This window comes from Pristiophorus japonicus, chromosome 14 (genome assembly GCF_044704955.1).
Source record: "Pristiophorus japonicus isolate sPriJap1 chromosome 14, sPriJap1.hap1, whole genome shotgun sequence".
Classification (NCBI taxonomy): domain Eukaryota; kingdom Metazoa; phylum Chordata; class Chondrichthyes; family Pristiophoridae; genus Pristiophorus; species Pristiophorus japonicus.
Genome location: NC_091990.1, coordinates 129,598,745 through 129,622,830, shown reverse-complemented (window position 1 = coordinate 129,622,830; position 24,086 = coordinate 129,598,745). Strand labels below are relative to the sequence as shown.

At 42.8% G+C, this 24,086-nt stretch overlaps 1 protein-coding gene across 1 annotated transcript in view; it reads left to right on the top strand.

Annotated features, from left to right (window-relative positions):
* Positions 1 to 24,086, top strand: part of sbf2 (SET binding factor 2) — a 715,543-nt gene that overhangs the window by 573,258 nt on the left and 118,199 nt on the right. Inside the window, exons 19-21 of the mRNA XM_070898748.1 lie at positions 6,572 to 6,742; positions 13,237 to 13,499; positions 17,128 to 17,300. Coding sequence (XP_070754849.1) covers positions 6,572 to 6,742; positions 13,237 to 13,499; positions 17,128 to 17,300 — 607 coding nt within the window. The remainder of the gene's footprint in view (positions 1 to 6,571; positions 6,743 to 13,236; positions 13,500 to 17,127; positions 17,301 to 24,086) is intronic.

Sequence of the window (24,086 nt, the reverse complement as noted above, 5' to 3'; positions counted from 1 at the left end):
TTTAATAATAAGCACAATATTCCACATATATTATTATGCTACTGAGGTGCAGCATGTTTAAAGTGGCCTGTCCATTTAAGGCCACAAAGTCTAATTGCTGCAACAAAACACAACCTGAGGTCACTCAGAGTTTAATTGTTTGAAAAGGAAATTTTGCAGATTTGAATGCGCTTGCCAGTTTCTGGTTGTAGCTGAGAAGCACCGTGCATTTTAAGATTGTTTTAAATTTGTAACAAAAGTGACGTCTGCATGCAAAAGAGATAATGTGTTACCAGCAGACATCTTATGAGAACAGGACTGTTATACCATGTAATGCGTAATGTACTTTCTGCTGGTAATGTAGATCTTAAGACCACAAATTCTGATTGGTAAGTAGAAGAACCTCAGGTCACAGGCTGAGGCCACTCAGAGTTTGTAATTGAGGATGAAATATATACTACAGATGTTATGACTTGTGTGTTAATATGGTATTTTATGTTGGTAGGAAAGTTTCTCTGTATATTGCACATGACTGGCTCATATCAAATAGAAAATCAATCAGCTGCAAGAAATGTATCTAGAAAATACTTGTCTATACAGTAATTGAAATAGGAAGTGTAAATGACAGACAGGAAAGTGCACATATCAACCATTTTTATTAAAGATAAGGTAGGTTCTATACAGTAAATTGTACAATTGGCTCAACAAGTTATAACCTACCCAGAAGCACAAATTTGCTATAAAGGCAAGGGTTGAGACAAAAGTCTTTACTATCCTTATGGTAAGTTGGTAATTGGGGAAGCATGCTACCATTTAAGAAAAATGTAACTGCTTTTGTTTCAATCCATTACTATTGTAGCCCTACATTTAGAGTTGGTGATATTCGTAAGATTCAGTAACCAAAATCTTATTTCGAATAAATGTTAAACTTATAATATCATTGCTCATTGTTCCATTTAAAATATTACAAATGGTTGGCTTGTAGTCCAGAAGTCCAATCAAACTTGACTGGCATCACATTCTGGCATCTCCATTATGTGTCTGGAATATATTATGGTCACGTTTTCAGAATGCCAGTATTTTCAGCTGTTTTATTTAGGAAAGCACAGGCATTTTGGGTCCATTGGAATTTTAGCCCAGAGGATCATTTTTAACTTGCTTGGACCGCAGACATTTTAACCCTTTAACTACTGATTGACTGTGAGGTTGGGTGGCGCTTATATATTTTGCCTAACTTCTGTTAAAAACGACCTAGTTTATTTTGTTTGAAATGAATTCAAAAAAATTTGGTTGCTACATTAATCCTCCACTTACAGGGCTCAGTTTTCCCCAGTGATTTGCGCCGTTTTTTTGGGCGTATTGAGTTACATTTTTGGCGGTGGCGGGGGGTGGAAATAGAGGAGAGGAGGGAGAGATAGCCGATGTTATGGCTTGCAGCCCGGGAAGGGAGAGAGTTAGCTGATCTTACGGCTTGCAGCCCAGCCCGGGGAGGGACAGGGAGAGCCAATCTAATGGCTTGAAGCCCGGGGAGGAGGAGGGAGTGAGAGAGCTGATCTTACGGCTTGTAGTCAGGGGAGGGGGAGGGAGAGAGAGGTCACAAGACTCGGCAGGGGTGGGGGGTGGGGGGAGAAAGGAGAGGTCATAAGACCTTTGTGTGTGGTCCATCCATACACACCTTGGGGAGAGAGAGAACTGCGAACCTGTGCTGCCTGCTTTCCTGCCGTTTTGAGCTTCTTTGAAAGTTTAACTTTAAGTATGGGGGCAACACTGACAATACCATACCTTGTGTGAGCTGCATTATGCATAGGAGACAATTGATTAGAACTCATCACATCAGGAACATCAGAGCCTGTAGGGTGCTGGGCAGAGGAGGCCTTACTCAACTTGGGTATATCAAGACAGACGTTCATACCTCCACCTGAGTGATGCAGACTGTGTCAGAAGACTGCGTTTCCGTAAGGAAGTTGTCCGTGAGATCTGTGAGTTGGTGAAACCAGACCTGCAGCTGGCTTTGTCAGTTGAAGTGAAGGTTACAGCTGCACTTTCATTCTATGCATCTGGATCATTTCAAGCTACAACTGGGGATGTGTGTGCCATTTCTCAACATGCAACACATGTTTCCATTCGCCAGGTCACGGCTGCACTGTATGTGTGGAGGAATGACTTCATCAAGCTCCCCATGACCGCAGCTCATGACGCCCCTATGGGTAACCCGGATGGAAGCTGACCGTCAATACAACATGTCGCACATTGCGACGAGCAGCATCATTGAGAGGACCATTGGCATATTGAAACAGCGTTTCCGATGCCTGGACCATTCTGGAGGCTACTTGCTGTACTCCCCTGAGATTGTCGATCAGTTCACTGCTTTGTGCTGTATGCTGCATAACTTAGCCATCATGAGGCAGCAGCACCTGGTAGTGAAAGGCCCACCTGCGGTGAGAGTGGCTGATGATAATGATGCGGAAGATGCAGATGACAAGCAAGAGGAGGACGACGACGAGGATGAGGAAGCCATGCAAGTGCAGGAGCAGGACGTCGGAGGAGGGCGGGCATCGTGCTCCTTTAACGATTGCCCGAGCCTTGCGCCAGCAGCTCATCCGTGAACGCTTTACTGATGCCTGAGGGCTCAGCGACAACTATTCCACATGGACATGTTTATTGTTTGGAGCTGTTCCGTAATGTTGTATTGTGTTAATGGAACATGATTCAGTTTTAATGTAAAATATATTTTATTCAAAAGTTTACAATGTACCTAACTTTAATAAAATTATTCTTGTATCAAACTGTACTTTAATATCACTCTAAGATCACTTAAAAACTTTAAGATCACTTATAAACTTGTAAATTTACATAACTTACAAAAAACTTTTAATTTGAGAACAGTTATAACAGTAACAAGAATAATAACAACAACAACAGCAGCAAAGAAAGGCTGCTCCCATCTCTCATTCCCCTTAGTCTAAGACCGCCCGCTGCGCTTGGTCTTGAACACTCCACCACCCCTGCCTGCAGGCGGTGGCGCAGTGTTTCTCGACTTGGTACCAAGCTTATTCCTTCTAACATCTCGGGTAACGTGCACTTCTTGATGATGGGATTGGGGGGGGTTCAGGTGGTAATGTGGAAGGCCTGGTTTGGGGCTCTTCAGAGGCTGGTGTGGGGATTGCAGTGAGAGTGGCAGTTGATTCTGTCAATGGGTGTGGGGTCTGGGCGTACTCCCTTATTGCAGCAGCTAACTCTCACATGTTGTCCCTCATGCACCTTGACAGTGTCTCAGTGGACTACAACAATCCCTCCCTAATGGCCAGTACTGTCTCTGACATTCCCTCACTCAATGCCTGTGTCGTGGTTTGCACTACCTCTAACATTCCCTCCCTCATGGCCAGTGTCGTGGTTTGCACTACCTCTGACATTCCCTCCCTCATGGCCAGTGTCGTGGCTTTCACTACCTCTGACATTCCCTCCCTCATGGCCACTGATGGTCCCCGATGAGTGTTGTTACTTCTCCCGACAGTCCCGCTACCTCATCACTCACCCCACTGATGGTGTCCAGGAGTGATCAGGTAAGATCAGTGCTCTCTGCACTCAGTCACATCATTTGAACCACATCTGTTACATCCTGCATCTCAGGAGAGCGTGGTCAAGCTCTCCTTTCCCTCCTCACTCTGGGTGTAGCTTGCTGCATCTCTTTGGGACCCGCAGCCTTGGACGGTGGTGCCCTGGGTGTGTCTCGCTGCATCCCACTGCGACCTGCAGTCTGGGACAGTGGGGCCCTGGGTGTGCCTCACTGCACCCCACTACTGGGACCCACAACCTCGGAAGGTGTGAAACCATGGAATGTCCCACTAATACTCAAACCATTAGTCACGGAAGGGGCTGGCACCTCCTCCAAAGTCAGTACAACAATGGGAGCTTCATCCAGCTCTATCCCCTCCCCCTCCCCCCCATGTTCTTGGTCTGGAAGGTTGGGTCGGAAGATGTTCTCGTCTTCAGGCTTATCCTTGTCTGAATCATCTCATTGTCAGGGTTTGCCTCAAGTTCTGCAAAAGATACCAGAACAGTCAAATGGTTAGCAGCAGAGGATAGGGCAGGGTGGGTGGCATGAGTCGGCTCACACAGCTCAGGCCAGGCAGCTGGCTGATTTGAAGGACCACGATGAATTTGCAGGACTTGCCCTCTCCCTCGAGTGTGGGCCCAGCTTGTGCAGTGGTAATTGCTTTTTTCCAGGCAGGACCCATCAAAGCTGCGACCCTCTCTTCCAAGGATGTCAGTGGGTGCAGATTTGCCGGACCTCCTCCTGTTCAAGTTCTTTCCCTTTCATTATGTGCCATCTTCCTCTGCAAAGATGAAAATGCAACTTTTTAGAGAGGGTGTCTTTCTGCTGGGTGGGACATATACAGCTGGTCACATTTACAATTGCATTGACTAAATGAAAATATTACTTACACTAACTACTTGACCAAGGTCCTGCCATTTCTTTTTACACTGGCTTCCAGATCTCAAGGTGGTAATCTTCTGCAACTTGGTTCCAGCGTTTCTTTTCTTTTGGTGGAACTTTTATGTGACCTCTGCTGGTATCCAGCTCCTGCCATCGGTTCTCAATCACAGTAACTCATACCTCCACTTCTTCCTTGGTCCGCGTTGCGTGTTGTATTACTCCAGCTGTGATTTTACACACACACACACACACACACACACACACACGACGTCAAAAAAGTTTCGCAAAATATATCTGCTGCATTTCTGGCCTAGAAAACCTGGCATAACTCTGGCAATGCGCCAGAAAACGGGCTTGGGGAAAATTGCCCACAGACTATCCTCAGTCACTGGAGTTAATTAGATCGTCCAATGTTGTCTAAAAGATGGTGGGGATGATATTTGAATTGCCCCAGCCCCAGAACTAATGCACACTGTCTGGCCAGAATTTTAAGTCACCTCCTGGGAAGCGCAAATGTAGATGTTGGTCAAGAAGAAACCAACTTTGGACTGAGTCCAATCAATAATCTCTGCTGCTATAGTTGCCTGGCTACCCAAGTTGTGCTGCATTAAGGCTTAAGAACATAAACAAAGGGTAATTTTCCGCCCACGGAGCCTACTCCATCCAGATATCCTTTATGATTATTCTGTCATGAGCTTGCCTCCAACACTACCTGTTAACCAACCACTTTAGAGACACTAGTGCCTTGGAATATCCTGGAAAATGCTGACATAACTATGGCGCAAGAGTGGAATTGCATGTTTTTTCTTGGGTAAATTCACTAATTACGCTCGTATTATGCCACAACATGATAGTTTGATGGCTTGAAACTTTAATTTTCATAATAAGATAAAGAGGAATTTGAAGGAGGAAGCTGGCATATGTTCTGTGCGTTTACCCGGGCTCCAATTGCTTACACCGATTTCCGCTTGCTTTACGCCAGTTTTTACATTGTATGCTAATACCATTTTTGGGAAATTTCTGTGTAAATTCCCAGCGGGAAAATCAGCGTAGAAAGCAGCGTAAATTTTGGTGTGATTTCTGTGTAAGTGCGATCCAGGAAGCTGCTTTCTTTATTACATATCATATTAAATGACATTTGTTGCATTCAAGTAATGAAATCAATTTTGTGAAACAATAATGGTTTAGTTAAAAATTAATTTGATGTCGACAGGTAAAATGTGCTTGGCATTTATGGTTAACATGATAAATCACAGTCTGATTATAAACTTTACCTGCTTCTGATGACTCAGTTTTTAGTGCTATATAATAAACCTTTTGATACTTTGTAGGTACTTTATCATTCATTTTAAGACTAATATCTTCACATACAAATTGTGTTATGTCTGCGTTTTATTCTTATCAGTATCCTGTTTAAAGAGGGTAGGCTACTTTATTGATGGGTACATATTTACCTGCAGAGAAAAAGACATGGAAACAACTTCAAAAAATATTTATGCAGTTGCTGATTCGGATAATATCTGCACTTTTCAGTTATGTATAGCTTGACTTCTACCGCTCTTAACAGTGTGGAAATCTGCTGCCCTCTAATGGAAAAATAAAATATCTACTTGGCTATTTATATCTTCATTTATTCTAGCAATATTGGGTTTTCTGACCTATAACAGTAGAACTAAATGCATCATCTGCTTTCTGTTAATTTTTTAAAATCAGATGTTCAATGTTATGGTTTATGGCAATTTACAGAGAACTGACACACGTGCGCATTCTCGCTGTAACTCGACCAACAATCTAGCAGAGACAGGCAAGAAGCACTAAACATCTTTTCAAAGATTAACTACTCGAAAATGGCAGCCTAAAATAATTAAGCTTAAATACATTTAAATCTTCATGACTGGTTTGTGACGTAATGGCAAAAATGCAGCACTCAACAAGAGTAGACATTTTGGCGCATAATGGCCATTTCTTGCAATATCAAATGTCATTTAAGCTAAGATGCAGAAATAAAATTGAACAATTTGTAATTCAACAGATATAAAATGATAGCTTCTATTTAACTATATCTTATGAATAGGTTGTCCAAGAGTAAATGTTACGCAGATGCCGGATCAATATCATGTAATCATTTGAACAATTTTTTTTTGGTTACTTCAGAAATTGGCAACGGGGGTCAACCAGTTTGCCTACACATGTGTACAAGACCATCATGTCTGGGCTAACCAACAGTTTTGGGAAGCTACGTTCTACAATGATGTGCAGAATCAAATCCGAGCACTCTACCTCACCTCCAGAAATGAAAATTTTCTATCCAATTACAAGCAAAAGGTAATTCTAGACATTACTTATCTTTATATTTTTGAAACCAGCAATAATTTACTAACCCGAGCCCATGGAAAAATGTGTCTTGTTTCTTCAGTTATTGAAGACTTCTCTGGACCCTGCTGATATTCAGCTTCACTCATTTTTACAGACTAATGCTAGTTTAGTGGAGATGGTAACTCTAATGAGATAAGTACTTCTCCTTGGGGTGTTTCTCTAGCCCAAGTTTATTTTTAAAGCTCAGAATTTTTCAGTAATTGTATGCCAGCTCATATATTTACAGTACTAATAAATGAAACAATGCATTGGGGTTAGGTGGAACAAAGGCGGTGTCCTCTTTTATGGAAGCAGGACCGATTTCCGTTCTTTTTAGTATTTCTTCCCATTCCCCCCTCCCTCCACTTACTTTATTATTTTTGTTTTTTTATTCTCACAATATAGGCAATCCTGGCAAATCCTCATTTATTGTCCATTCCAAGTTGCTCTAAGAAGGTGGTGGTGGGCCTTTTCCTTGAACCACTCTAGTCCTTTTGTTGATGGTGTTCCCAATATGGTGTTAAGTAGGGAATTCCATGATATTGAACAGTGAGAATGGAGAAATTTATCCCTGAGTTAGGATAGTGGGCGACTTGGAGGAGGCAATGTCCCCACAACATTGCTCGTCCTTCACGGTTGTAGAGGTCACAGGAGCTACTGTCAAAATAACCTTGGTGAGTTGCTACAATGTATCCTATAGATTATACCTACTGCAGCCATGGTGCACTGACGGTGGATGTTGAATCCAGAGGCAGGAGCACCGATCAGGTGAGCTGTGTCCCAGATAATACAGAGCTTCCTGAATGTTGCAGCTAAAGCCATCCAGGCAAGTGATGATGAGTATTCCATCATACTCCTGACTGGATCCTGGTAGATGACGGAAAGACTTTAAGGAGTCAGGAGGTGGGTCACTGATTACTGAATAGCCAACCTCTGCCGTGCATTTTGTAGCATTGATATGGCTGGTCCAGCTCAACTCAACTATTAGCCAAATATTAGTTTATGCTTAGTCCATAATCAAACTAAAAAAGGACAGTTAGCAGTGGTCCACGACTATGGAGTGGATATGCAGCAAGGTGACCTGACATTGGTGTATTGCTCCAATGCAGCGATTCCATCTGGCACTATTGCCAAAGCTTTCTACAAACAAAGATATTTAAAAGTAACCTATAACATCGAAGGTGCTATAGGTGTGAACACATAGTTATCTTATTTAATTCATTGTATTCCTTGTTCTTGTGTAACATTTAATAGCAAGCTCCCTCGATGTCTTGATAAAACTAATGTATAATTGAAACAGACTGGAAGGTTCCCAGGTTCAAATGGCAGTAGGAGTGCTGCTATTGGCATCAGTACCTATTGACTAGGGAATGGAAAACCAGTCAGCGTTCCCAACCTGATTGCTATACAGTGACCTCTGCTGGGAAGGATGTGTATGCGAGCATTGGTTGAGGACTAGTTAAGGCTCTCAAATGATGCCCACATAGTGAATGGCTTGTCACTACTCACTGTCTTAGCTCACTTGGCTCAATAATGGCCACTTGAATAAAGTATCAGAGGCCAACTGGCGCCCAAAGCACCTTCAGGAGAAGAGGAGGATGGAAAAGAAGAGTATTGTGGCAAAAAGTATCACCAGTAGAAAATTAAAGTATATTTTTGTTTTCTCAGGGAAACATTCAAAATGGACCATTCTGCTGCACTGCATTGATATTTTTAATAGTTGCCTATTTATAAGGAGCTTTAAACACTTGCATTTGACACTTGTGACCCTCCCAGATATCTGTGCTCCTCCAATTCTGGCCCCTTGAACATCCCCGATTTTAATCACTCCACCATTGATGGCTGTGCCTTCAGCTGCCAAGGTCCTAAGCTCTGAAATTCCCTCCCTAATTCGCTCCGCCTCTCTGCTTACTTTCCTCCTTTAACCTCCTACTGATTACCACCTACCGCCCTCCCTCAGCTGATGAATCAGTACTCCTCCATATTGAACAGCACTTGGAAGAACACTGAGAGTAGCAAGGACACAGAATGTACTCTGGGTGGGGGACTTCAATGTCCATCACCAAGAGTGGCTCGGTAGCAACACTACAGACCGAGTTGGCCGAGACTTGAAGGACATAGCTGCCAGACTGGGCCTGCAGCAGGTGGAGAGAGAACCAACACAAGGGAAAAACCTACTTGACTTTGTCCTCACCAATCTACCCGTTGCAGATGCATCCGACCATGACAGCATTGGTAGCAGTGATCACCGCACAGTCATTGTGGAGTCAGAAGTCCCATCTTCACACTGAGGACATCATCCATCGTGTTGTGTGGCACTACCACTGTGCTAAATGGGATAGATTCAGAACAGATCTAGCAGCTCAAAACTGGGCACCATAGGGGGCACTGTGAGCCATCAGCAGCAGCAGAATTGTATTTCACCAGAATCTGTCACCTCATGGCCCGACATATCCCTCACTCTACCATTACCATCAAGCCAGGCGACCAACCCTGGTTCAATGGAGAGTTTTGCAGAGCATGCCAGGAGCAGCACCAGGTGTACTTAAAAATGAGGTGTCAACCTGGGGAAGCTGCAACACAGGACTATACGCATGCTAAACAGCGGAAGCAGCATGCTATAAACAAGGCTAAGCAATCCCACAACTAACGGATCAGATTAAGCTTTGTACTCCTGCCACATCCAGTCGTGAATAGTGGTGGACCATTAAATAACTAACAGGAGGAAGAGGCTCTATGAATATCCCCATCCTCAGCTATGATGGCGATCAGCATGCGAGTGCAAAAGACAAGGCTGAACCGTTTACAACCATCTTCAGCCAGAAGTGCCGAGTGGATGACCCATGTCGGCCTCCTCCTGAGGTCCCCACCATCACAGAAGTCAGTCTTCAGCCAATTCGATTCACAACATGTGATATCAAGAAATAACTGAGTTCACTGGATACAGCAAAGGGAATGGGCCCCGACAACATCCCGGCTGTTGTGCTGACTTGTACTCCAGAACTAGCTGCGCCTCTAGCCAAGCTGTTCCAGTACAGCTACAACACTGGCATCTATCCGACAATGTGGAAAACTGCCCAGGTATGTCCTGTCCACCAAAAGCAGGACCAATCCAATCCGGCCAACCACTCTACTCTCAATCATCAGCAGAGTGATGGCAGATGTCGTCAATAGTGCTATCAAGCGGCACTTACTCACCAATAACCTGCTCACTGATGCCCAGTTTGGGTTCCGCCAGGACCACTCAGCTCAAGACCTTATTACAACCTTGGCCCAAACATGGACAAAAGAGCTGAAATTCCAGAGGTGAGGTGAGAGTGACTGCCCTAGACATCAAGGCAGCATTTGACACAGCGTGGCATCAAAGAGCCCTAGAAACTGAAGTCAATGGGTATGAGGAGGAAAACTCTCCACTGGCTAGAGTCATATCTAACACAAAGGAAGATGGTTTTGGTGGTTGGAGGTCAATCATCTCAGCCCCAGGACATCGTTGCAGGAGTTCCTCAGGGCAGTGTCCTAGGCCCAACCATCTTCAGCTGCTTCATCAATGACCTTCCCTCCATCATAAGGTCAGAAGTGAGGATGTTCGCTGATGATTGCACAGTGTTCAGTTCCATTCGCAACTCCTCAGATAATGAAGCAGTCCATACCCGCATGCAGCAAGACCTGGACAACATTCAGGCTTGGGCTGATAAGTGGCAAGTAACATTCGCGACACACAAGTGACAGGCAATGACTATCTCTAACAAGGGAGAGTCTAATCACCTCCCCCTGACATTCAACGGTATTACCATCGCCGAATCCCCCACCATCAACATCTTGGAGGTCACCATTGACCAGAAACTTAACTGGACCAGCCACATAAATACTGTGGCAACAAGAACAGTTCAGAGGCTGGGTATTTTGCGGTGAGTGTCTCACCTCCTGACTCCCCAAAGCCTTTCCACCATCTACAAAGCACAAGTCAGGAGTGTGATGGAATACTCTCCACTTGCTTGGATGAGTGCAACTCCAACAACACTCAAGAAGCTCAACACCATCCAGGACAAAGCAGCCCACTTGATTGGCACCCCATCTACCACCTTAAACATTCACTCCCTCCATCACCGACGTGCCATGGCTGCAGTGTGTAACGCCTTTTTCCACCTCCGTAACATTGCCCGCCTCTGCCCCTGCCTCAGCTATTCTGCTGCTCAAACCCTCATTCATGCCTTTGTTACCTCTAGACTTGACTACTACAACTCACTCCTGGCCGGCCTTCCACATTCCACACTACGTAAACTTGAAGTCACCCAAAACTCAGCAGCCCGTGTACTAACCTGCACCAAATCAAGATCATCCATCACCCCTGTGCTTTCTGACCTGTATTGGCTCCCAGTTAAACAACACCTTGATTTCAAAATTCTCATCCTTGTTTACAAATCACTCCATGGACTTGCCCCTCCCTATCTCTGTAATCTTTTTCAGCCTCACAATCACACAAGATGTCTGCGCTCCTCAAATTCTGGCCTCTTGAACACCCTCATTGAAACTGCTCAACCATCGGTGGCCGTGCCTTCAGCTGCCTGGGCCTCCCTCCCTGAACCTCTACTCATCTCTACCTCTCTTTCCTCCTTTAAGACGCTTGTTAAAACCTACCTCTTTAAACAAGCTTTTGATCATCTGCCTTAATTTCTTCTGTGGCTCGGTGTCAAATTTATCTGTTTGTCTGTAACACTGTTGTGAAGTACTACGTTAAAGGCGCAATATAAATAAAATATTATCTACAAGATGCACTGCAGCAACTTGCCAAGGCTTCTTCGGCAGCACCTCCCAAACCTGCGACCTCTACCACCTAGAAGGATAAGGGCAGCAGGTGCATGGGAGCACCAACACCTCCACGTTCCCCTCCAAGTCACATAGCCTCCTGACTTGGAAGTATATCGCCGTTCCTTCTTTGGTGCTGGGTCAAAATTCTGGAACTCCCTCCCTAACAGCACTGTGGGAGTACCTTCACCACACGGACTGCAGCGGTTCAAGAAGGCGGCTCACCACCATCTTCTCGAGGACAATTAGGGATGGGTAATAAATGCTGGCCTTGCCAACAACGCCCACATCCCATGAACGAATATTAAAAAAAAGATGCTACTTCAAACCCAGCTCTATGACTACCTGCCCTAATATCTCCTTATGTGGCTTGGTTTGATAACACTCCTGTGAACTGTCTTGGGACATTTTGCTACATTAAAGGCGCTATATAAATACAAGTTATTGTTATGACTGGAAAGTGATGGTATCTAAGCTCACTGATGAAGGATGGGCGAGGTACCAGAGGCAAACCAATGCCTCTGGAGCTGCACTGCAGCAGGAGTTAGCATATTCAGGAGAGGAGAAGTGGAGAAAATTGACAAACAAAAGTAGCAACTGTTAAGGTTTCACTATAGAATGCTTTTGTTTTAATTAAAGGGAGATTCACGATGAAAGGGTCTGAAGATGGAAAAAGGCTGAAAAAGGAATCGGAAAGTGTGGAATGGGGGCTGGGGGAGGGGCAGTGTTGCTGAGATTTCAGAAAAAAAAGAATAAACCGAAAACCAGTACAGGTGTATAAGAAAATGCAATTTATATAGGCAAAAAGCAAAAAACTGTAGAACAGCAAAATCACATTTTTGCATTGCTTCTCTAATTGATGGTTACATCTTAGTTAGAATCTGGATAAATTATTTCCCTAATTTAAAAAGATGCATGCAAATGTAACTGCAAATTAAAACTTTCAAGTAGTTCCCTTATTTTATAACCAGACACAGTGAGAAAAACTGTTGTCTTACAACAGGCTGTATTTCCCATTATCTAACCAAAATAAAGCTTTGTATCACTTCAGTTTAAGTGAAGTGATGTGTGTGTGTGTATATATATATATATAAAATCTGGTAAATCTCTTCAATATTGTATGCTATTTATTATAAACAGTAACAAGTAAAAATAAGCAGTATCACATTTGTGAGGTTCAGATAACATTTATGGATATATTCATAAATATGATCATTATATGGTTTATGATATCATTTGAACCTCAATGTGTTATTCCCTCCTAATATATACAAGTATACTGCTTCTCTAACATTCATTGAGAGTTAAATAATGCAGACGTGCTTAAGTATGTCATGTGATACACACCTGTGTACTTTTTGTCAAGGGAACATGTTTTTTGATTTTTGTAGAAGAAATGCAAACTATCACACATATAGGAGAAGTATTTCTAGGCAGCCACACACCTTGTGGTTCATATGTTAAACCGCAGAGATTTATCAACATATCACGTTCACCCTTTGATATTGTACTGCCTTGTAGCACACTCAAAGTTATGTGCTGCTCTGTCTGTAGCTCAACTTATGTGTCTTAGCCTATGCAAAAGGGCATACATGAAAAAACCTGGAAGGAAGAAGAATTTGGTATCCAGCTGCTGAACTCTGTTGTGTTTATTTTAGGATAAAGATCCAATACCAACAGAGCATGAGAAAACAGTTATGGACATCGCAGCAGAGCAGCTGCGTTTATGGCCAACACTCCACAAAGAGAAACAGCAGGAGCTGGAGAAGGGAGAGGAAAACACTGTGTTTAGCCAAGCCATTCATTATGCCCAACTCATGGTCTACCTGCTGGTTCCTTTGGACACAAGCAAAAACAAGCTACTGCGAAATACTACAACAGGAGACTGGGAAAGTGGGAGCAATAGTTTTGTTACCAACAGGTTTGTATGAAGATATTTGTGTTCAATACTTTATTTTTTTCAGAAAATTAGCTCTATATAATGGCCCAGATTTTCCGGGGCTTATGCGCGTATGCAGCCGTAAGTGCCCTGCAAATTCCAGGTTTCCGTGTGCGACGCGCACGTGCGAAAACCCGGAACTTGCGATCTGTTAAGTTTCAGCTTGACCGATCCACTGTATCCCTGGGAAATGGACATTCGCTGGCGGAGAATTGGGCTATTTGCCCAGCAAATGCCCGTGAAACTCTTACGCCTGGTAAAAGGCCATACAGTGTAAGAGTGTAAATAAATATTAAAATATATTTATTTTAATTATTTAAACATTTTTTTTTAAACTTTGAAATTAGTTTAGGTTATTTCTCGCTCCTTTAAAACGTTTAAATTTATTTTTCCAAAAATAAATTTTTTGTTTTAAATGTTTAATTAAATTGTATTTTAATTGATTTTGAACATGTAATTTATTTTTATTTAACTGGTGTGTAATTGTTTTTTTTAGGGGAATCCTATTCATGCTTCTGGGGATTCCGTATGTAAATGGAATCCCCATAAGCATAATGGTAATCCCCCTTTTTGATTGGTTGGGCCAGCCCACGTGGTCACAGGTGCGTAGGTGGTTTGCAAGCGCCCCTGGGATACATGTGCGTTTACACAGGCATACATGTAGAGACCCAGGAGCACAAGTGTCCGAACCTCCGGGACCATCAGGTAGGTTCGTACTTTACTTGCGATTCGGCTGCATTCCTCCGCGGAAAGCCTCTAAATGCAAATTCAGGCCCATGGTTTTATGTCAAACTTTTAAGCGCTGAACAATGTTGACTATTAGACTGTAATTAGTGTTTGTAATAAGAACATTGTTTCATACACGACATTTTTGCTAATCTTGCTTAAATTCATATTATTAAAAATATAAAATACCATTAAGATGTTATGAACAGAAGATGCATGTACAGTATTTTGAAAACTGTGGAGGATATTTGCTGGCAGAGCTGAATAAAAATCCTGGAAAATTGATTTCCTCTTTGGTTGCCTGAAGTAGTCTGTGTTTAACTATCACAGCCAAACCTCAACTGCAGAGTTTGATGTGCTACAGGTCAGCTGTAAGTTCATAGAAAGTGGAAACACTTATGCTAATACAACATTTGCACTAAGCTTAAAGTTAAATCTTGATCCTTTAAGCCCACACATGATGTTACAATACAAAGGCCTCCGAGTTTCATTTTTAATATAATGCATATTTTGAAAATCACATGGTCAGGAGGCTTATATTTAACTTTAAGTCATCTACTCACTCGAGTTATTTGAAAAAGTAATATATAGCTTTACACATTAATAATCCCTAAACCTAAACTTGCTGTTATCCCATCATTCTGTTCTCAATGTTTGACTGTTGATTCTCCCAGAGTTACGAGTTGAGGTGGTTTAATTTAAAAGGCTTACTTTTTTTTTCTCTGCCACAGAGATTAAGTATTATTCCTGTTTACATGTAGTTGAAGCACTGAAACTCTAAACCAGTAGGGGCAGATCAGAATTAATGTTAGGTTTTTTATTGCACTTGTTTTGACATATATTTGTGCAATGTTACATTTTACATCCACCCTTGCGGGTATTAAACTGAAATGTTTAAGCTTGTCATCTTAACACATTCCATTCATTAAGGTAGCATTTTAGCAAAAGGTTAGCAGTTGAAATGAGAGTTAACAGCTGTCCAGAACAATGTGAAATGTCTCTGAGTTGTGTTGGGTTGGATTGAACTTTGTTTCCCAAAGTTGAAAGGTGACGTTGAAACTCACTAGGCCATCTTGTCCCCTACATGTCACCTTCCTGAGAGAGGAAGAAATGTAGTTGTTTTCAAAGTATTCTTCCACTTCATTGTACAACTTGTTTTTGTTGGCGTGAAAACCATGACTAAGATTAAATTGGAATGTCGTGCATAATCTGTCTGAACTTGATGAGATTTTGAAGGTTAAAGGTTGGTCATGTCAACTTTTTCGGTCTGGTTACAATGCTGGTAGGGGAATTCATCAGTGTTTGTTTCTGCAACTATAGCCGTGGGGTTTGAAAGTCATCAACAAGTTCGAACAGTTATTTTAGTTAGTTTCATTACCATTCAACTGTGCAGCATTCAAATACAACCTTATATATCCAACAATGAACGACTAGATCACATAAAACAACTTCATAGCCAATAAATGCCATTGTAGTAGCATGCACACTTGCATTGGTCAAATAAACTGTATGTGTATATATATTTATACAAAGGATGTTGCAGCAACATTTGTTATCTCAACAATTGTTGAATAATTACAAATGAAGAATTGTTGTGTAAGAAAAAAATGAAAACCTGAGGCATGATTAAAACCAGCTGTATTTTCCATTTTTTTAATGACAAGTATTGTACATCTCTGAGAATATACATCTTCAAGTCAATAATTAGCAAGTAAAGTCTCCAAATAAGATCCTTATCTATAACAAAACATATACCCTGTATATATAATTGGTTTTTCAGATTGGTAGTCTGTAACGCATCACCAAAGACTCATTCTCTTTTCAGCAACACTAACTAGCGTACTTTCAGCAGGAAATGTTTTCATTGGAAACCTGGGGGAATGGTCATACATAGAAAAAAAATACTAATATACTCAAACATAGCTGATTTTCTCATCACTGACTGCATTATAATATCTCTTGAAAGACTGATAACTTAGTGCATTGTAAGCCTGCTCACTCTGCCTTTACATTGTTTTCAAAAACTCTCTGAATTAATTTATTCACGGCCATTGTTAATACCTTTCTAGAATGAAGAATTTTGATGCGGCTTTATTTACATTATTGATGTCATTGTAGTGACATTGCTATTGACAGCGCAGATTAATGGGTTAAATTTTGCTGGCTGTAAAATGAATATATATGCCTAAAACCTTTCTTGCAAGACTCTTAGAATTGGCACTCAAGGTTAAAGGTCAGCCATGTCAACTTTTCCAGTCCGGTTATGATGCTGAATTCATCAATGTTTGCTTTTGGAACTATCCCAAAGGGTTGATCCCATCAACCTGAGCTGGATCCAGACGAGGTCCCAGAGGTTAAAGAACACAGCTATCTAATCCCTTTTTGATGGCCATCTTTGATTTTTATTAAGTGTTGGAAGGTGATATTGTTGGAATAACTTATCATTCTTCTGCATTCTAGTAGAACAATACAAGCCGCTTTAAAAAAAAAAATGTTTTTGATGAAGAAATTGTACTACATGTGATTACATTGCACAACAAAATGAGAGATTTGCATTCAAGTTCCTAGAGAGTGAGGCACAGATCTTCATTCTAGCATCAGGGTGTAGTGGGAGAGAACATCCATAGAAGATACTGTTGTAAATATCTTTCTGCGCCCCTTTTAGTTGGTATCACTGGCATTCCAGAAGTCATGCGGATATCTGTTATGTTCACCTATCTATTGAGTCTCAAGTGTGTGACTCCAGATGATATATAGGGGGGAAAATAAATGTTTTTGAATAATTAAGAATATTTCTCTGTTCAAAGTTTTAGTTGAAAGTATAGTTTGTAATATTGCTAAAGTCTCTATGCAGTTGATGCAGCTTTTTCTGGGTTTTTTTCAGCATTGCCGGCAGTGTCGCTGAGAGTTACGACACCGAAAGTGGGTTTGAGGATGCAGAGAACAACGATGTTGCCAATTCAGTCATTCGTTTTATTACCAGGTTTATTGACAAAGTCTGCACTGAGAGTGGGGTCACACAGGACCACATTAAGAATCTACACTGCATGATACCAGGTTAGAATATTACATGTCTTTATCAGCAAAAAAAACAGGAATTGGGGAGAAGGTGGGAAAATAATTTACCTTGTCCATCTGATTCCAAAACACTGCCACAGACACATTTTTGATTCTCATTTAGTTTTCAAATGCTTTATAGCTGGTTATGAAGGATTATTCCCTTACTATCATTGCAAAGTACAGATTTCCTTTTGCTCATTAGAATTAGATGTTTGAGGAATTAGTCTTCAGCCCCATATACACCCTGTCAAATTAAGCCATTGTAGAAGACATGGAGACATCTGTTATGGTCACTCATTTATTTTCTGAATCACAGATTCGTGTGGGACAATTGGGTGTAGGAGTGAGTTCATTGTAACTGCAATTAACACAGTGACCTACATCTAATCAAGCAAAATGCGAAGATGTGTTTTGTTCATGTCCTTATAAAAGGAAATAATCCAGTGTAGAATGTGCATAATTTATTTGGATCTGTTCAGGCTTTGTACCTCCATCCATTTTGCAGTTGTCAAATAGTAAAACTTTTTATCTTGGCATCATCATAATTAGGTACCTAATTCTGCTTTCTATGAAGAGAAAAATGCACATGCTGAACTAGCAAAGCACCCAGAGGAAAATCTAATATGGGGTGCTGATATGCTTCCTTATTTCTAACAGTTAAGCCTCTGAAAACAGTGATTATAATGTGCTTTCTTATTTCTCTCAAACTGAGACATCCTCCCTCTACCCCGACGTCCCCCCCCCCCCCCCCCCCGAGTTTGTTGATACAAACTTCCCACAGATCACATTTTTTGTAAACATGAATCTGATGCATTTAGGAGTTGCAATAAATAATAGTTATCAGTATTTCTAATCATCTTCCCTCAGAGTATCAAGTAAACTCTACAATAACCATACCTGAGTGGATTAAGTTTACTTTTTGGCAGCAAATGGGCCAGAAGCCATTTACGTTGGCTTTCGGCTATAAAATTAATTCCCCCAAATACCCTCGCGCTTTTTGCTATTCCTCCCGCCAAGTCCCAATGCATATATGTGCCAGTGGCTCTGCAGCACCAAGTTTCCAACTTTTATGTGTTTATATAAAGATTCCAAAAACGTGGTTTGAGGCGATAGTCATTGACCACCTTAAACATGAGAAAACATCAAATAATGCCACCAGCTATTGTCCCAGTATCACTCCTCTCCATAACTTTGAGGCTATTGTGCCAAAAGAACAGGCTCGTTTCAGATTGGGATAAAGTTGTTGTGACCAGTTTCCCGCCTTTACAAATTTATTTGAAGCCAATACTTTCAATACTGGCAGCTCCATCCAACACCTCCAAAACTGAGGTAAAGACTTTTCACTTAAACAACAAAGTGGCCAAGGAACCACTTAATACCATCTTTGCTGCCAATGGGCCCTATCCAAAATATTTGAGTGCAAGCTTGGACAGGAGGTTAACTGTTAAAGCTCATCTAGAAAAGACTGATGAAAAGTTAAAAGCAAGAACCAATCTTGTTCAAAAATGGATACAACATTGGGTGCAAATGTGCGCATACTTCTAGCACTACTGTTTTGCTCCAGTTGGGAGACAGCTCACATACCAAATCTTCGGATGTGCAGTTTAATGCCTCAATGAGAATCATAACTGGAACACTAAAATCAACACCAGTTCAATGGTTGACTACTGTGGCACGTATGCCCCCACCTAAAATGTGGAGAGATGCATAAAGGTTGGGAGTTAAATCGAATCATGACCATGAATTGGTAAGCTCAGGTTGAAGACCTTGAGAATCTTCTGAAGACAGGCCTGAAATCTCGCAAGCCTTTTTGGGATTGGGCTATAATGCTCTTTACGCATCCTCATTTCATCCCGAGACACACTGGAAAGAGTTCTGGGATAATTCTAATGCCCCAAACAAACACCTGATTGCCAAACCCACAAAAGAAATACCAGGCTTCAACCTACCCAGAAATAGTGTCCATACTAAACCATTTCAGAATATTGCATGGCAGATGCGTTCATTTCTTACATATCTGGAAGATGAGAGACAACGCACAATGCAATTGTGGACACCAGTCATAACTATGTACTACATTGTAAATTAGTGTCCACTTCAATTGTTTGCTGCGGCATCTCAGACTTGCATCAAGCTACCCACTGGCTCATCAACCTGGACTTTGATATATGAATGTTACTAATCACCTTTCTTACTATATATATGTATGTATGCACACACACTGAGATCCAGGGTGCAATAAATAGCACCCACGTTGCTTTGCAAGCTCCTACAGAAAACTCCCTCAATCACCTCTCTCGGAAAGGCTTCCCCATTCTGAATCTATAAGCTTATGTTTCACAACGTGCCAATGATCCTACATGTCAATATGAGATATCCTGTATGTTGTCATAATACATTCATACGTCAGGGAAGAAAATCATGTCAATGATTTCTTCTCATGGATACTGATCCCACAAAGAGTGGCCTGAACCGCAGCAGAGGAGCGCTATAACAAGGCTCATGGCACACCCTGGACCATTGTGGTCTTGATGGAGCCTTGACAAGTCGGGGTGGGGGGGAACTCTGCAGTATGCTTCATCTTGTGTGTTCCGCATTGTGGTAGCCTGCTGTACCCTGCACAGCTTCATTGTCTAAAAAGAATAGGACGTAGACATTCTGGGGATCTGGCGCTAGCTGCTTTGGAGGCAGAGGTTCCTGGAGAACGTCAGGATGACATTCATTCTAAGGATATAAATTGAGGAGTCAAAAACATAATCTATTTGGTTAGAATTAACAAACTATAGAGGAGCTACTGTGCTACTGGATGTATACTATAGGCCACCAAATAATGGAAAGGAGATAGAGGAACAAATTGACAGGCAAATAACTAGAGTAGTGATATTTGGGGACTTCAATTATCTAAATATATACTGAGATAGTAACAGTGTAAAAGGTAAAGAGGGGGAGGAATTCCTGAAATGTGTGCAAGAGAACTGTGTTCATCAGTGTATGTTTCGTCCAACGAGGCAGGAAGCAGTGTTGGAGCTAGTTCTGGGGAATCAAGTCGGGTTTGGGGAACAGTGATCATAATATCAATAGGTTTAGAATAGTTATGGGAAAGGACACGTAACAAGTAAGAATAGAAATATTTAACTGGAGGAGGACTGATTTCAGTGAGTTAATAAAGGATCCTGCCCAAATGGATTGAAATCAAAAATTGGTATGCAAAACAGCAATCGAAAACTGGGAGGCTTTCAAGGAGATGGTGGTTTGGGTACAGAACCGACACATTGTCACGTGGGAGAAAGGCAGGGCATCCAAACCTATCGACCCTTGGATTAAAATGAAACCGAAAAAGGAGTCTTATGATAAATGTGAAGTTCATAATACAGTAACCAAGCTGAATACAGAAAGTACAGCGATCTAAATAAGGAATGAGGAGCAAAAAGAGAGTATGAGACTAGATTAATAACTAACATCAAAGAGAACCCAAAAGTATTTTATAAACATATAAATAGAAAAAAGATATTCAAAGGAAGAGTGGGCCAATTGAGGGACTCCAGTTATGCGGAGAGACTGGAGAAGCTCAGGATATTCTCCTTAGAGCAGAGAAGGTTGTGGGAATTTGATAGAGGTGTTTGAAATGATGAACAATTTTGATAGAGTAACTGTGTCAGAAGGTAACCAGAGGACACAGATTTAAGGTGATTGGCAAAAGAACCAGAGACAACATGCGAAAACATTTTTTTACACGATTTGTTATGATCTGGAATGCACTGCCTGCAATGTGGAAGCAGATTCAATAGTAACTTTGAAAAGGGAATTGGATAAATATTTTAAGGGAAAAAAACTGCTGGGTATGGTGTAAGAGCAGGGGACGTGGGACCATTTGGATAGCTCTACCAAAAGAGCACGATGGGCCGAATGGCCTCCTTCTGTGCTGACTACTACTATGATACAATGGGGAGAAAATTCATGTTCGCCAGCAAAGTTGCCACACCAGCAACTGCAGCTTACAGCCGCTGGAAATGGCTGCAACGCTAACTGAGTGACATTGGTCTGGGGAGCATGGAGATAGGTGCAGTGCTCACCTTCCGTGCAATGCCGTCCTGGTGACGTGGCTTGAGGGATCTGGGACGAAGTTCCTGTCCAGCAGCGGTGTTGCAGCTTCCCATACCTCTGAGCGAAGCTGTGGAATTGTGGGTAATGAAGTCTGAGATTTAATGGGGCCATGCACACTGATGCAATGCAAACTAAAATGCAGTGAATCAATACATTTTTCAGCGCTTTCTGCCTTTTAAGAAATATTCAATATTTAAAAGAAGTTCCAAATATGACTTCCTAACTTCAACAAATCATCGGCAGTTCCTCGAAATCGAGGAAGACTTGCTTCCACAATAAAAGTGAGTTCTTAAGTGACTGAACAGTCCAATACGGGAGTTTCAGTCTCTGTCACAGGTGGGGCAGACAGTCATTGAAGGAAAGGGTGGGTGAGACTGGTTTGCTGCACGCACCTTCCGCTGACTGCGCTTGGCTTCTGCATGCTCTCAACGACGAGACTCAAGGTGCCCAGCGCACTCCCAGATGCTCTTCGTCCATTTAGGGCGGTCTTTGGCCAGGGACTCCCAGGTGTCAGTGGGGGTATTGCATTTTATCAGGGAGGCTTTGAGAGTGTCCTTGAAACGTTTCCTCTGCCCACCTGGGGCTCGCTTGTTGTGTAGGAGTTCTGAGTAGAGCGCTTGCTTTGGGAGTCTTGTGTCAGGCATGCGAACAATGGAGCTGATTGAGTGTGGTCAGTGCTTCGATGCTGGGGATGTTAGCCTGATCGAGGGCGCTAATGTTGGTACGTCTGTCCTCCCAGGGGATTTGCCGGATCTTGTGGAGACATCATTGGTGGTATTTCTCCAGCAATTTGAGGTGTCTACTGTATATGATCCACATCTCTAAGCCATACAGCAGGGCGGGTATCACTACAGCCCTGTAGACCATGACTTTGGTGGCAGATTTGAGGGCCTGATCTTCGAACACTCTCTTCCTCAGGCGGCCGAAGGCTGCATTGGCCCACTGCAGGCAGTGTTGAACCTCGGCGTCGATGTCTGCCCTTGCTGAAAGGAGGCTCCCGAGGTATAGAAAGTGGTCCATGTTATCCAGGGCCTCGCCGTGGATCTTGATGACTGGGGGGCAGTGCTGTGTGGCGGGGTCAGATTGGTGGAGGACCTTCGTCTTACGGATATTTAGTGTAAGCCCATGTTTTTGTACACCTCAGTGAAGATGTTGACTATGACTTGGAGTTCAGTTTCTGAATGTGCACAGACGCAAGCGTGATCCGCGTACTGTAGCTCAACGACAGAGCTTGGGACGGTCTTGGATCTGGCCTGAAGATGACCAAGATTGAACAGGTTCTCACTGGTTTTGTAGATTAGTTCCACTCCAGCAGGGAGCTCATTGAGTGTGAGGTGGAGCCCTGCTTGACCCCGGTCCAGATATGGATTGGGTCTGTGGTGGATCCGTTGGTCAGGATCACGGCTTGCATGTTGTCGTGTAGCAGGCGGTGGATGGTGACAAACTTTTGGGGGCAGCCGAAACGGAGGAGTACACTCCATAGTCCCTTGCGGTTGACAGTGTCAAAGGTAAGGTCAAAGAAGGCCATGTACAAGGGTTGGTGCTGTTCCCTGCAGATTTCTTGCAACTGTCGCGCCGTAAAGATCATGTTCTTTGTACCCCGCAGTGGACGAAATCCACATTGTAACTCCTTAAGGAGCTCCTCAGCCACAGGGAGAAGACGGCTAACGTGCGCCAGCGCATCTTCGGAGTGTTCGAAGATCAGGACCTCAGATCTGCTACCAAGCTCATGGTCTAAATATCTGTAGTGATACCTGCCCTGTCTGGCTCAGATGTGGACCACACTAATCCGTTCCGTCATCAACATCAACATAGCCCCAAAGCGGCGGCGACGGCAACAGAAGCAGTGCCACAAAAAAATCAATGCCGGGGCACTCAAAGACCCAGCAAAGAGAGCCCTATGCAGCCAGTGCCTCACTACTAACCTGACGACCCTCGATGACCCCGAGACGCAGAGTGCCCACAGCGCTTGGTCTGCCCTCCAGGCCACCATAACCAGTGCCTGCGAAGAGACGCTCGGTCACTCAACCAGGAAACACCAGGACTGGTTTGATGAGAATGACCAGGAGAACCAAAAGCTAATAAATCGCAAGCGCAGGGCATTTCTGAACCTAAGACAACAACTCAACTCGGAAGCAACAATGCAGCATTACAGATGACTTAAGGCCAAGGTCCAACAAAAAACCCGTGATCTAAAGAATAGATGGTGGATGGAGAAAGCACAGGAGACTCAGCAGCTGGCCGACAGCCATGATGTGCAAGGATTCTTCACCGCAAGGCCACCTACGGCCCAAGCACCCAAGGCCCCACTGCTGACCAAGAACGGGGAGACACTCATTTAGGACACCGAAGCAGTCAGGAACCACTGGAAGGAGCACTTTGAAGATCTCCTTAACCGAGACTCTGCCTTTGACTCGAGTGTCCTCGACTCTATCCCGCACCATCTCCATGCTACCCGCCACCATCTCAGCAAAACCCCTGCCCTGCACGAGGTAGAAAAGGCCAGCTCAAGAACAACAAGCCAACAGGAGCAGATGGAATACCCGCTGAGGCATTAAAGTATGGCGGAGAGCCACTATTGGCACAAATGCATGACCTCATCTCTCATCTGGAAGGAAGAGAGCATGCCGGGAGATCTGAGAGATGCAGTAATTGTGACCATCTTTAAAAAAGGGGACA